This window comes from Caloenas nicobarica, chromosome 18 (genome assembly GCF_036013445.1).
Source record: "Caloenas nicobarica isolate bCalNic1 chromosome 18, bCalNic1.hap1, whole genome shotgun sequence".
In the NCBI taxonomy this organism is placed as follows: domain Eukaryota; kingdom Metazoa; phylum Chordata; class Aves; order Columbiformes; family Columbidae; genus Caloenas; species Caloenas nicobarica.
Window position 1 is genome coordinate 12581645 of NC_088262.1, and position 12063 is coordinate 12593707.

Genomic DNA, 12063 nt, shown 5'->3' on the forward strand with positions numbered 1-12063 from the left:
TCACAGCGCAAAAGGATCTCGCAATGGCTGTGTAGATACCAGCGCTGTTTCTGAAGCATCAGAGGAGATGTCAGTGCCATCAGGCTGAGAGGTGGGAATCCCAGCAAAAGATTGCCCATGTTTCAGAAGTGAGGCAGCCGTGCCAGCTGGAGAACCTCTCTCACAGCTCCATCCCCAGCAAAGAGCTGTCTCTGGAGCAGTTTGTGCTGCTTACAGGGAAGATCAGCCTTTACATTTGAACCGCATTCTTGCACAGATGACAGGAAAGATACTCTGGTTGATGTCTTTCGAGCTGAAAAGGCCAGGACAGTGTTCATGAGGGAGCAAGCGATGAGCACATTTCCTGGTCAACAGCCACTGGCTTATGCCAACAGTCAAGAGAGGCAAAAGAAATCCCTTCAGAACAGTTCCTTCTCAAAATACATCCTTCCGCCTTGATTCACTGTAGGGAAAGGCATTCTAAACCAGGCATTTTGACCTTGTTTTCAGCCCAGGTTCCCAGGTGCTGGTGCACACGTGAGCCAGTCACTACACATCTGCCGCGAAGGGGAATCACCTCCGAGGCCAACTTCGCCGTGGGGAAAGGAAGCGATTAAACGTCGGAAGAGTTTGATTTAGCACACAACATGGATAAAACCATTCTTTTGGTGGTGGGATCGCTTTTGGTGGTTGAACCACTTTGGGTGGTTTGATCACTTTTGGCGCTTGGATCACTTCTGGTGGCTGGATCACTCTCATCACTTGGATTGCTTTTGGAACTTGGATCTGTTTTGGTGACTGGATCACTTTCATCACTTGGATTGCTTTCGGAACTTGGATCTGTTTTGGTGACTGGATCGCCTTCTGTGGCAAGAAGGAAGAGGAGAAAGGCTGCTGGCTGCCCACCTGTCCAAGATCACCTCCGGGCAGAAAAGCTCCTGTCTCCCCACTTCAGGTTCAGCGTTTTCAGGCAGAGCAGCAGCGATGGACACAGTCAGTCTGTTGGACATGCTGAAGGCCACCTTTTTGACACCCAAGGTTGGGGTTGTCGACTTGGTGGAGCTGCAGAAGCTGCTCGAGGCCATGATCATCGGGCAGCAGCGCCAGCAGGAGAAGGACCAGGACACAAAGGAAAAGCCTGGCCGGGAAGAGGAGGAGAAGGACATCTCCAAGGTAGATGCTCTTGCTGGTCCCCGGGTGCTCCCCCCTGAGACGCCCCCTCCTCTGGGCTCCGCGCTGCCGTCGTGCTGCCCTCAGACCAAGGGCTGCGTTAAGCCCGAGCTCACGCAGCAGAGCACAGCGGGGTCCAGGTCCCCAGGGACCCTCCCCTGGGCTCACCCCGCCACCCGCTCTCCCAGGACAGGGCTTCCCTCCAGGATCTCTGGGACGAGATCAACAAGTTTAAGGAGGCGCAGTCCCGCCTGGCAAAGGACATGCGGGCCATGCAGGAGGCGCAGTCCAGCGTGGCAGAGGACATGCGGGCCATGCAGGAGGCGCAGTCCAGCGTGGCAGAGGACATGCAGGCGCTGCAGGAGGCGCAGTCCAGCGTGGCAGAGGACATGCGGGCCATGCAGGAGGCGCAGTCCAGCGTGGCAGAGGACATGCGGGCCATGCAGGAGAGGCAGTGCAGCCTGGCAGAGGACATGCAGGCGCTGCAGGAGAGGCAGTCAGGCCTGGCAGAGAACAGGCGGGCGATGCAGGAGGCACAGCCCAGCCTGGCGGAGGACATGCGGGTGATGCAGGAGGTGCAGTCCAGCCTGGCAGAGGACATGCGGGCGATGCAGGAGGCGCAGTCCAGCCTGGCAGAGGACATGCGGGCCATGCAGGAGAAGCTGGGCCTGGTGAGCATCCCCTGGTGCCCCGGGAGGGAGCTGGGCCCTCGTCCCTCCATGCTCCTGCTGTTCTGTCACCCTGTGCCCCTGCCCCGCGGCCATCGGTGTCACCAGCGTGAAAGGCAGCAGGAGGGAAGAGTGGGAAGGGTGTCCCAAGAGTTGCTAAGGCACTTTTGAATCAGAGAGCCATCAAAACAGAACCATGGGAGCTGAGAAGAAGGGGAGGTAAAGCTCTGCCCGTGCAATTCAGCCGCAGCCCCCAGGCACAGCCCTGCTCAGCGTCCCTCTGCCTCGTGGCCCAGTTCATTTGGGGATACTCTTCAAATCCCGCTCCCACACCTGAACGGGTGTCCCTCTGCTCGTCCAGCTCCAGGGGAAGCCCCAGGACGCTGCCAGGCTGAGCAGCTCCAGGAGGCGGCTGCGTCCCCGGCTCCCTCGGGGCCACCAGCCCTCCTGCCTCGGGGCACAGCCTGTGGGTTGGGGGTGCTGGGCAGTGATGCTGGGGGTCCCATCCGTGGGGGTCCCATCCCCCCGGCTCCATGGCCGGGCTGACCCCGGGATCCCTTTGCCTTTGAGCTCTCGTGGTCAACATGAGTTTGGCCCTGTGAGATGGTGGTTTGGGGACAGGGACTGGGGACATGGCGGGGGGCTCTGGGGTCTGTCCTCACGGCTGCCCAGCTGCCAGTAAACCTGCTGCCCTTTGGCTCCTCTTCCCAGGAGGCCAGTGGGGGCCAGTCTGCCCCCGCCGAGCCCACCCAGGTGGACATGGACACGCAGTCCAGGAAGAGCTCAGCACTGGGGCCGAAGGGACATGGGACACAGCCTGGGATGGAGACCGGCCAGGGGACTCCAGGGTCTGGCTCCCCGGAGATGCAAGCAGGGACACAGGGGGAATCAGCGACCCCTGTGAAGTTGTCAGGCGCTCCCTCGGATCACGCAGGGTCTCGTGATGCCAGCGCCAGCACCCCGGGGATGCAGCCAGGAGCCCCGGGCACCCAGGCCAGCACACCCCTGGGGACACAGCCAGGGGACCCGGGCAGCCAGGCCAGCACACCCCTGGGGACACAGCCAGGGGACCCGGGCAGCCAGGCCAGCACACCCCTGGGGACACAGCCAGGGGACCCGGGCAGCCAGGCCAGCACCTCAGGGCTGGTGCCAGGATCACCTGGGGCCCACACCACCAGCCCGGGGAGGCAGCCTGGGTCCCCCGGCTCCCACGCCACCATCCCGAGGGAGCTGGCAGGGACCCCCGGCACCCAGACCACCATTCCAGGGGTGCAGCCAGGACTTGAAGGCACTCAGAGGGAGGCCAAAAGCCCCAGAGATGGAGACACGGCTTTGCCCGGAGCACAGCTTGCCTGGGCAGGCCACCCGGCAGCGGGCACCCTGTTGCCAACTGCCCAGGGGTTTGAGGTCCCCCCTGGTGCAGATCCCAGGGCCATGCCCCCTTCTCAAGAGCCGGCCGTGCCCTGGGGCTCCTCGGGCTCCACCAGCACCTCCGGCCATGAGGCGGAGGTGCGGGAGGCTCTCTCCCAGGTTGGGCAGCTCGGCCACCTCTACGCTGCTCTGAAGGAGCAGGTGGAGCAGCTTAAAGAAACCAAAGCTGAAGGTGCAGAGCTTGAGAAGCTGCGCCGGCTCTTCCCGGAGGGAGGTGAGAGCACTGGGGGGCTGGCGGGGGTTGTTCGGTGTGGGGACACCCTGGGTCAGGGGCTCGTCATGCTCAGAGCCTGGCCCCAAGGGTGAGACCCCCTCACCGACAGCACATCCCCTTGGACCGTGTCCCTCTAGGCCAGGAGAGCATCACCAGCATCCTGGCCAACCTCCAGTGCCAGATGTCCTTCCTGCAAGACATGGCCAGGAACCTCAAAGAGGAGGAGGAGAAGGTGAGCCGGCAGCAGTCCCCGAGGGGCTGCGGGGATGCCAGTTTGGGCAGGGAGGGGGCAGCCGAAGGGCTCCCGTGCCGGAAAGACACAGAGGGCTGTGCCCTCACTGCCCCCACCGCCGTTCCCAGATCAGGAAGGTGGAGGATGCTCCCACAAAGATGAGGGGGGCTGGAGCCGGCAGAAAAGCAGACGGCAGCGGCCAGATGACCCAACAGCTGCGGTAAAAGGATGGGAGAGGGTTTCCTACCCCGCAGGGCTGCGAGGGAGCCTGGGGTCTGGGAGCATCCCAGTTTGGGAGGCAAGGGACACCCCCACAAAGGCTAAGCCTGCCCCTGCCCCCGTCTCGCTGGCCAGGCCCAAGCGGCAGAAGGTCAAGGCAGAGCGGAAGGAGTTGGCGAAGCAGCAGGAGCCGACCCAGGCCGAGCTGGAGCAGTTTGCGGCCGAGTATGTGAATAACTTGGTGATGGAGACAGCAAAGAAGCTGCAGGCAGAGGGGCAGGCAGAGGTGAGGTCCGGGGGCAGCGCTCCCAGCCCCGCTGGCTCGGCGGGAGTCCTGGCGGGGTCCCGGCCACCTCCCTTGGCTGGATGGGGCCATGGAGCCTCCACGGCACCTGGGCTGGTGGGCGGCATCCAGCCCGGCTCAGAGCTGGTTGCTCCTCCCCTGCCAGCAGCGGGACGAGCCGAGGGCGACGGCGCAGAGCGGGGGGCAGGAGCCGGCAGGGTGCCCGGAGCACGCAGGGTGCCCCGTCTGCAACGTGGACACCAGGCTGCAGCTGGGGAAGTTCCTCCAGCGCTGCGAGAAGCTGGAGGAGCAGGTGGAATCCCTATCCCAGAAGGTGGGCGGCAACATGGCGAGTTATCCAAAGTGGAGGAGACAGGTAAGGAGATGTGGTGTAGACAGCTTGAGCTGCCAGGACCCCCCAGGCATTTGTGCTTTGCTGTAACGTGGGGGAGCCCCTCGCTGTCCCCCCTAATTGGCCTGTCGGAGTCAGCAGCACGGAAGGGAGTTCAGGCCTTGGAGCAAATGTCCCGCTTGCACTGAGAGCCCGTGGCCACCAGCCAAAATACCCTGGGTCTGTCCCCACGGGGCAGCCACCCCCCTTGCTCAGCACCGCCTTGGCGTCTTAGTCCCTGCAGCAGGACGAGCAGCTGAAGTGCGTCCAGGCCAGCGTGAGGCAGCTACAGAAGGACTATGAGAAGTTCAGCTCGGCCCTTGCAAACCTCCTGCACAATCGCCAGCAGGATCAGAATGACATCAAGGTGGGTGGCTGTAACCCCCAGGCAGAGCCCCGTCTGGGGACCCCAAGGGATTTGTCCCCCTGCCACCCTGCTGGCAGCGCTGCGCAGCTTCCCGATGCCTTTCCCGGAGGTTTCTGATGGGGTGGGCAGGAGAGGTGTGCTCGGCTGGCCGGGGGCAGCTCCGACCCTGCCGTGGCATCACGGGCTGCTGTCTGCCTTGGAAGGCTCTGTTCCAGGCCCTGGGGAGGCTGGAGAGGCAGAAAGCAGACAAGGAGGAGCTGCTGCTGCTGGGAATCGATGAGGTACGGGCTCGAGGGGCCCTGGTGCCAGCCAAGGGGTCCTGGGCAGAGTGACAAACACCCCTTGTCCCTTGGGTGCCGGCTGGCAGAACCAGCCAGGGGGAGGGAGGATTTCCAGACCGGCTGCGGGTCCCCTGCCAGGTCCCCCTGTGACCACGAGTCCCTTCGGCTGGTGGGACCAACCCCACGGGGGTGATGGGGTGAACAGGGCCACGTAGCCGCTCCTCCCTCTCCCGTTGTCCCTCCATCCCGGCCCCACCGCTCTCCTGCCTTTTCCCGTTGCTAGAAAGCAGACAAAGCCACCCTGGCTGACAAAGTCAGTCGCAGCCAGTTTGAGGCGAGCGTGGAGCGGCTGAAAGAGATGGTGGAGGAGGTGATGAGCCGGGTGACGGGCCAGGAGCAGGAATGGCACCTGTTCCAGCGACAGCTCCAGAGAAAGATGGACTCCAAGGTGAGGGCTCGTCCCCTCCACGCAGAACTGGCACCTTCGGGGTTGGCAGCCTAAGGCAGCATCCTTGCGAGGGTCCCCCCTCCTGGCTGTCCCCCCGGGGACCGCGATGTCCCATCCTGGGGTAGATGGCTGAGGCTGTCACCCGTCCACAGCCGGACCGCCGGGAGCTGGGGCTGTTCTGGCAGCAGCTGGAGGAGCAGTGGAAGAGCCTGAGGGGGCAGCTCCAGGAGAAGGCGCTGCAGCCAGAGCGTGACGATGCCGCTGGGATTAGGAAGTGAGCGCGATGGGGACAGCGGTGGCTTTGGCAGCGCTGGCCCTGTTCCTGCTGGCTGTCCCAGCTCGTGCCGGTGTGGTACCCTGGCGTGGGAGCGCTGTGGGCAGCGCCCCTGGGGATGCTGAGCAAGCGGCTGTGCCTTGTGCTCCTGCCAGCTGCAGCTTGCCAGCGACAGAGGAGGCACAATGAGGGGGCACGTGTGGGAGGAGCCCTCCTGAACCTAAACTGGGGGGTGGGTGCAGAGGATTTCTGGGATGGGGGACAGCGTGTAGGCAGGGCTGTGCCCCCCCAGGAGCTCCCCAGCCCTTTTCTCCCCACTCCAGGCAGCTGCTGGCCGGTTTCCATTGCCTGTCCTGCGACCGACCCCTCAGCATGCTGGCGCCTGGATCGTGAGTAGCTCCCCCCGCCACAGGGAGCACCCCCCGGCCCCCTCCCTGGCATCGAGTGACACATGAGGTGCCACCTGCCAGGCGCTGAGCACCCCCGTGTCCTGTCCCACAGGGGGCGGCTGGGCGAGTGCAGATACCCCGCTGTTCCGCGGAGCTGCGGGGGCCCACACACCCTCACCCCCCCGCGCTTCCAGCCCCAACCGCCCAGCACCCCACGGCGGCTCCCACCCATCGCCCGGTGCCCCAACAAGGTAGGGATGACGGAGCTGGGGAGGGGGATGCTGAGCCTGCGGGGGGATCCGTGCCTCAGTTTCCCCAGGGAGAGCTGGCTGGGGGAGGGTTGCTGGGGGATGCGGAATGGGGCCCCGTGTTTCGGTCACACGCTCTCCCCTTCCCGGCAGGACGCGATGCAGCTGTCGGGCCAGGACGGCGCTGATGGGAACCGGCAGGACGAGCAGCTGTCCATGATGGGGGGCTCTCAGCTGTCCTCAAGGCAAACGGGCTCCCCAGACACCACGGCCTCGAGGAGCCGGCCAAGTACGGCCCTGTCAGGGCCCCGGGGGACAGAGGACACCCTGCTGTCCGGGGGGGGCGGGTCTGTGTCTGCAGCTGGGCAGGGTGGGACGGGGGTCTGGGGTCTGGGCTGGCATGTGGGGGCAGCGCTGGCTGCTGGGGCAGCCGGTCCTCGTGGTGGAGCTGGAGGGAGCTGGGGGAACACGAGGGTGGTGCTGGGCAGCGTGGGACACCAGCCTGTCTGCTTCAGGGTGGGGGCAGGACCCTGTTTGTGGGTGTGTGTGGCTGACCCTGCCCCTCGCCCCCAGGCACCCCCTCCTCACTGCAGCAGCGGCTGGAGCACCGACCAGCCTCGTCTCCCGGACGCCTCACCCTGGCACCGAAGCTGCTGCCGCCCGTCCAGCCCCCCCGCAGTGAATCAACGCCCTGACAGCCGGGCCGGACGGGGGGTCCCGGCCCAGGTCCCACCGTCCCGGGCGCTGAGCGGGCAGCAGCTGCAATAAATGGCGATGGGCAACCGAGCGCCGGCGTGGTCTGAGTGGGGGGCCCTGGGGCAGGGTGGGAGAAAGCCCCGCCGTGTTTGCTTTTTCAGGAGAAAAATAAGGGCTAAAAAGCCGCTTTGGGGGTGCCCAGGTGGATCCAGTGGTATCCAGGGTCCCCCCAGAGGGATAACTGGGAGGAAACCAGGGGGCACCAGGGCAGAGCCAGCAAAGGCCCATCCTGCCCCCCGGGGAGGGTGAGGTGTCCATGGGCTTGAAAAACACCCCCTGGGGCTAACTGGGGGGGCGGGGTGAGGGGGTAACCGGGGGCTGTGCAAGAAGCCGGGCTGACCGTCGGCACCCGGAGGAGGGGAGCGCTTTGGGGGCTCCAACAGGGCTCTGGGACATCTAGAGGCAGGGGGGTCCCAGCGGCTGCGTGCCCCCAGTCCAGGGTCCCCCACAGCCATGATCCGGGGTGCCGACGGCTGCCTCCAGCCACTTATTTTTTTGTTATTTCCCTCCCCTTCCCTCTCCTGCCGCGCTGCAGCGATGCTGGTGGGAGGGGGGCATTAGGAAACCCCCCCACCCAGCACCCACCTCTGTGCTGTTGCTCCTTCCCTCTGGATTTATATACATTAGATATATTTATATATTTTTAAAAAATGGGGAGAGAAAAGAGCAGCTAGAGGCTCTCAAGGGCCAGTGCCCTCCCCAGCAGTGTGTGCTGCCCCCCCTAGAAACAATGATATTCTGGCAAGAAAAACAGTGCCGATAAACCGATTAGGGATGGGGTTTATGCAACTAGCTAGCACTCCGTAACATAAGATACAGGTTCGGATATCAAGTTAGGAGATTATTTGGGATACAGCAAAATAAGAATGAGGATCCACAGCGTGCATACACGCACTCACAAAACAAAACCGCAGCCCTCTCTGCCCTATTTGTGCACAGAGGAACACTGGCCACTGCGGCCAGGACTTCACACTCGTCTGTCCCAGACGAGGAATTATTAAAACATATGTTTAGTCATTTACCACTCGCCTAAACGCGGCGGTGAGGCGCTCCCAGTCCCGGGAGGTTACCTTAGATGGTTTCTCTGTCTAAGGGGAGGGACTCCGGCAGCACGGCAGACCCGCAGCGCCGAGGAGACCACGCAAAGGGAGTCCCCGGCTGGAACCCCACTTATAGTCTGCTCAGATCTGGCTGTGGGCATTCCGGAAGCTTCTCTACGCCCTGCCCCCACGTGTGGGCCTTCCAGAAGTTTCTCAGCTTCTCTGGGCTGTGGGCGCTCTTGGCCCCTCCTCTGCTGAAGACCCTGCCCACCGACTCTGGGTCTCCACAAAGAGCCGTTGGCTGCTGCATCCGAGGCCCCAGTCCTGAGGAGCGGGGGGAGGAATGGGCCTCACCGGTGCAACTGCCACACCAGTTCTCAGGGCGAGGGGGGGGAAAGAGCAACCGCCACAGATCCTTGGGAGGGAATTAACATATGGGAAGATGTCACTCATGGTATGTGAAATCACTTATGAAGGTGACTATAAGGAGGTTGTTTTACTATCTTTGCAATTAAATTCTGAATTAAATTGACCTTTCTGTGCACCCGGCCCGTGGGTGAGCAGAGGTGACAGAGGTGTGTGCAGGGCATGATGCAGCCGCACATGGAGGTGAAACCAGAGAGCCACCAAGAGAGTTTTGGTAGAGTTTTGCTGTAACCAGGTGCCACTTGTGTTATCCACAAAGTGTAGATAATATAACCCTGATACAATAATCATAGAATCATTTCAAGACTGAGTCCAACTGTTAACCCATCCCTGGCACTAACCCACATCCCTGAGAACCTCATCTCAGATCTGTCCAGCCCCCCCAGGGATGGTGACTCCAGCACTGCCCTGGGCAGCCTGTTCCAATGCCCCACAGCCCTTGGGGGAAGAAATTGTTCCCCAGATCCAACCTCAACCTCCCCTGGCGCAACTTGAGGCCGTTTCCTCTGCTCCTGGCGCTTGTTCCTGGGGAGCAGAGCCCGACCCCCCCTGGCTCCAAGCTCCTTTCAGGCAGGTCAGAGATCAGAAGGTCTCCCCTCAGCTCCTGTTCTCCAGCTGAACCCCCAGCTCCCTCAGCCGCTCCCATCACCCTTGTGCTCCAGCCCCTCACCAGCTCCGTTCCCTTCTCTCAACTCGCTCCAGCACCTCAAGGCATCAACCGCACTCTCCAAGGCCACAAGTCGCCAAGACGAAGAGCACCTCCCGCGATGCTGCAGGATGGAGCAGCCGCCGCGGCACAAACCGCACCAACCACTGCCGCTCTGCGTCCTGTTGCCGCAGCACTGGGGGCCCGGTGGGCCCCTTGAAACGATTTGGCCTTTGCGCTGCTCTTGTTCCAGGCAAGGTGCCAGCTCCAAAGATCATGTCAGATTTCTGTGCTTTGGAGGCCATCTAGCAGTGTGAAAGCAAATGGCATTTGTTACAGTGGCTTTAAAGATGCTGATGCAAACCTTGTATTATTTATTCTGGGAATTGTGTTCCATGATGCCTTCTTCAGGATGGATATTTTTTGTTAGTGTTGATGTGCAGTTCGTCACCTCTGGAAAGTGGTCTGAAGTCATCGCTTTGCTGGGTTGTGTAGCATTGGTCTGTGTAGTCAGGCTTGAGCTGATGGTGTATTAATAGGATGTTTCAAAAAGATGGACCCAGTTTCAATGCAATATATTTCACGATGGCAACACACTACAGTTACACAAAAATTTACAAATGGTTTAAGGAGTTAGCAAGTTTTAATAATGTTTTCATAAATGCTCTACGTTCCCTTTACCTGCTGTACAGACAACATCGAGATGACAGTCGAATTCTCAAGTTGAAGTCCCAGATCCCTCTCAAATTGTCGTCTTCTCCTGAGGTCCCCACTGCCGTAGTTCTGTTCTTGAGGTCATCTGGATTAGTCGCTGATGGTGGCACAAAAAGACTGTCTTTGACCTACCCATACAAGAAAAAGTCACAGGGTGTGATGTCGGGGGATCTTGGGAGCCAAGAGTGTAGCGCCAAGTCTGGGAGTCCCGTGCGACCTGTCCAAGGGTGAGGCATTTAGAGAACGTCAGACCTGCAGGCGTCAATGTGGCGGTGCTCCCTCTTGGCGAAAAAGGACTTAACCAGGATCTTCATTAAGTTGTGGAAAGAGCCAGTTCTGCAGCATTTCCAGATACCTTTGCCCCGTAACTGTTTTCGTCGAAAAAAGGCCTTTCTTTGGGAAACAGCACAAGACGTTCACTTCTGAAGAATTATGCTTGTGCTCTACAGTTTCGTGTGGATTCTCTGATCCTCGTATGCGCACATTGTGATGGGTAGCTTGACCGATGAGACGAAACGTTGCTTCGCCACTAAAAATGAAACGTGGCAGAAGCTGTCGTCCTCCACGTTCTGTAACATCACATCACTAAATTCTACATGTTTTGCTTTGTCACCTGCACAAAGGGCCTGTATGAGTTGCAACCAGTCTGGCCTCATGATGAAATGTCACTTTAACACATACCAGACAGCCGAATGAGGGATCCCAAGTTCTTGGCTGGGAAGACAAGGGAGCTGGTGCATGTTATGTGGAAAACTCTTGAACTTTTCTCACGTTTTCCTCTCAAGTGCGTGGTCGCACTGTGCTCTTCCCCTTGGATACAGCTCGTTTCCTCAAATTGTCAGTACCAACAATGAATGCTCTTTGGTATTGACAGATCAATGCCAAAACGCCCTTGAAACGCACACTGCACCGCAGTTACGGATTCAGTCTTGCTGAATGGCAGACTGCAAAACGCCTTGTGTTGCAGGGTCATCATCTTGCGAATGACTGAGGCCAGGGGCTGTTCGTGTGCTGGGCCCTGGGGGTGTTGAGGGAGGGAGGATGGGGTGATGGGGGGTCCGGGGGGGCTGTGCAAGAAGCTGGGCTGAATTTCGGGAGCCAGGGGAGAGGAGCTTTGCCCTCCCCACCCCTCAAAATAATAATAATACTACCTAGAAAGTTCTTCCAGTGCGTTTCTCGGGGGAGCCCCCGCTCCCAGCGCCCTGGCCCGGGACCCTCCCTGACCCCCCCACCTCCGCCAACCCAGGCTGATCTCTGGCCGTCCATGGTGGCCGTGGCTTTCTGGGGGGGCAGCGGGCGGGGGGGGCAGGTGGTGGTGGAGGCCGTGGGCGGTGGGCGAGGAGGGGGCAGCCAGGCTGGCTGGGGGAAGCCCAGAAGGGGCTGGAGGTCCCGGGGGGAACAGGCCATGGAGGCGATGGGGCTGTTGCTGCTCTGCAGGCTCTCGGGGGTTCGCAGCTTGGAGAACGTGGCCAGAGCCTCCGGGAAGCTGGGCGGCGTGGCCGGCGTGTTGCTGGGGTGCACATCTGTGGGGGGTGTCGGATCGGTCACGGGTGGTTTTTTGGAGTCCCAACCTGCCAGCCTCCCCATCCCTGGAGATCCCGGCTGCATCCCGCACCAGGGGATGCTCGAAGCCCAGCTCTGGCGGGTATTGGGGTACCCAGCGCTGCAGGGTCTGGGTGGCACCCCCGGAACGTGGGGGCTGCCTGGGGAGGATCTCCAGCCCAGGCAGGGCCGGCTCGGGCTGCGAAGGACATTTTGGAGCATCCAGGGTGCTCAAAGCGCTGGGGTGCGGTGGGTTTGGGGAGGGGGACGCTGCTCTGATGCCAGCTGCCCCGTGCAGGGGAGCGGCAGGGACGGGGTGATGCAATGAGGACCAGCACGATGGGT

The 12063-nt window shown here is 61.3% G+C and overlaps 1 protein-coding gene and 1 long non-coding RNA gene across 2 annotated transcripts; both read left to right on the forward strand.

Moving 5' to 3' along the window:
- The first annotated feature begins 3835 nt into the window (after nucleotides 1-3835).
- Nucleotides 3836-4415, forward strand: LOC135996333 (uncharacterized). The gene is made up of 3 exons (XR_010607254.1): nucleotides 3836-3914; nucleotides 4049-4199; nucleotides 4363-4415. It is a non-coding gene; the product is annotated as an uncharacterized LOC135996333 (long non-coding RNA).
- A 41-nt stretch (nucleotides 4416-4456) lies between these two features.
- LOC135996174 (glutamine-rich protein 2-like) lies at nucleotides 4457-7397 on the forward strand. Its single transcript, XM_065647950.1, has 9 exons — nucleotides 4457-4572; nucleotides 4823-4954; nucleotides 5158-5235; nucleotides 5519-5683; nucleotides 5836-5957; nucleotides 6281-6346; nucleotides 6459-6597; nucleotides 6748-6883; nucleotides 7168-7397. The coding sequence occupies exons 1-9, from the start codon at nucleotides 4543-4545 to the stop codon at nucleotides 7287-7289; spliced, it is 990 nt and encodes a 329-aa protein (XP_065504022.1). The 5' UTR covers nucleotides 4457-4542; the 3' UTR covers nucleotides 7290-7397.
- The last annotated feature ends 4666 nt before the right edge of the window (nucleotides 7398-12063 follow it).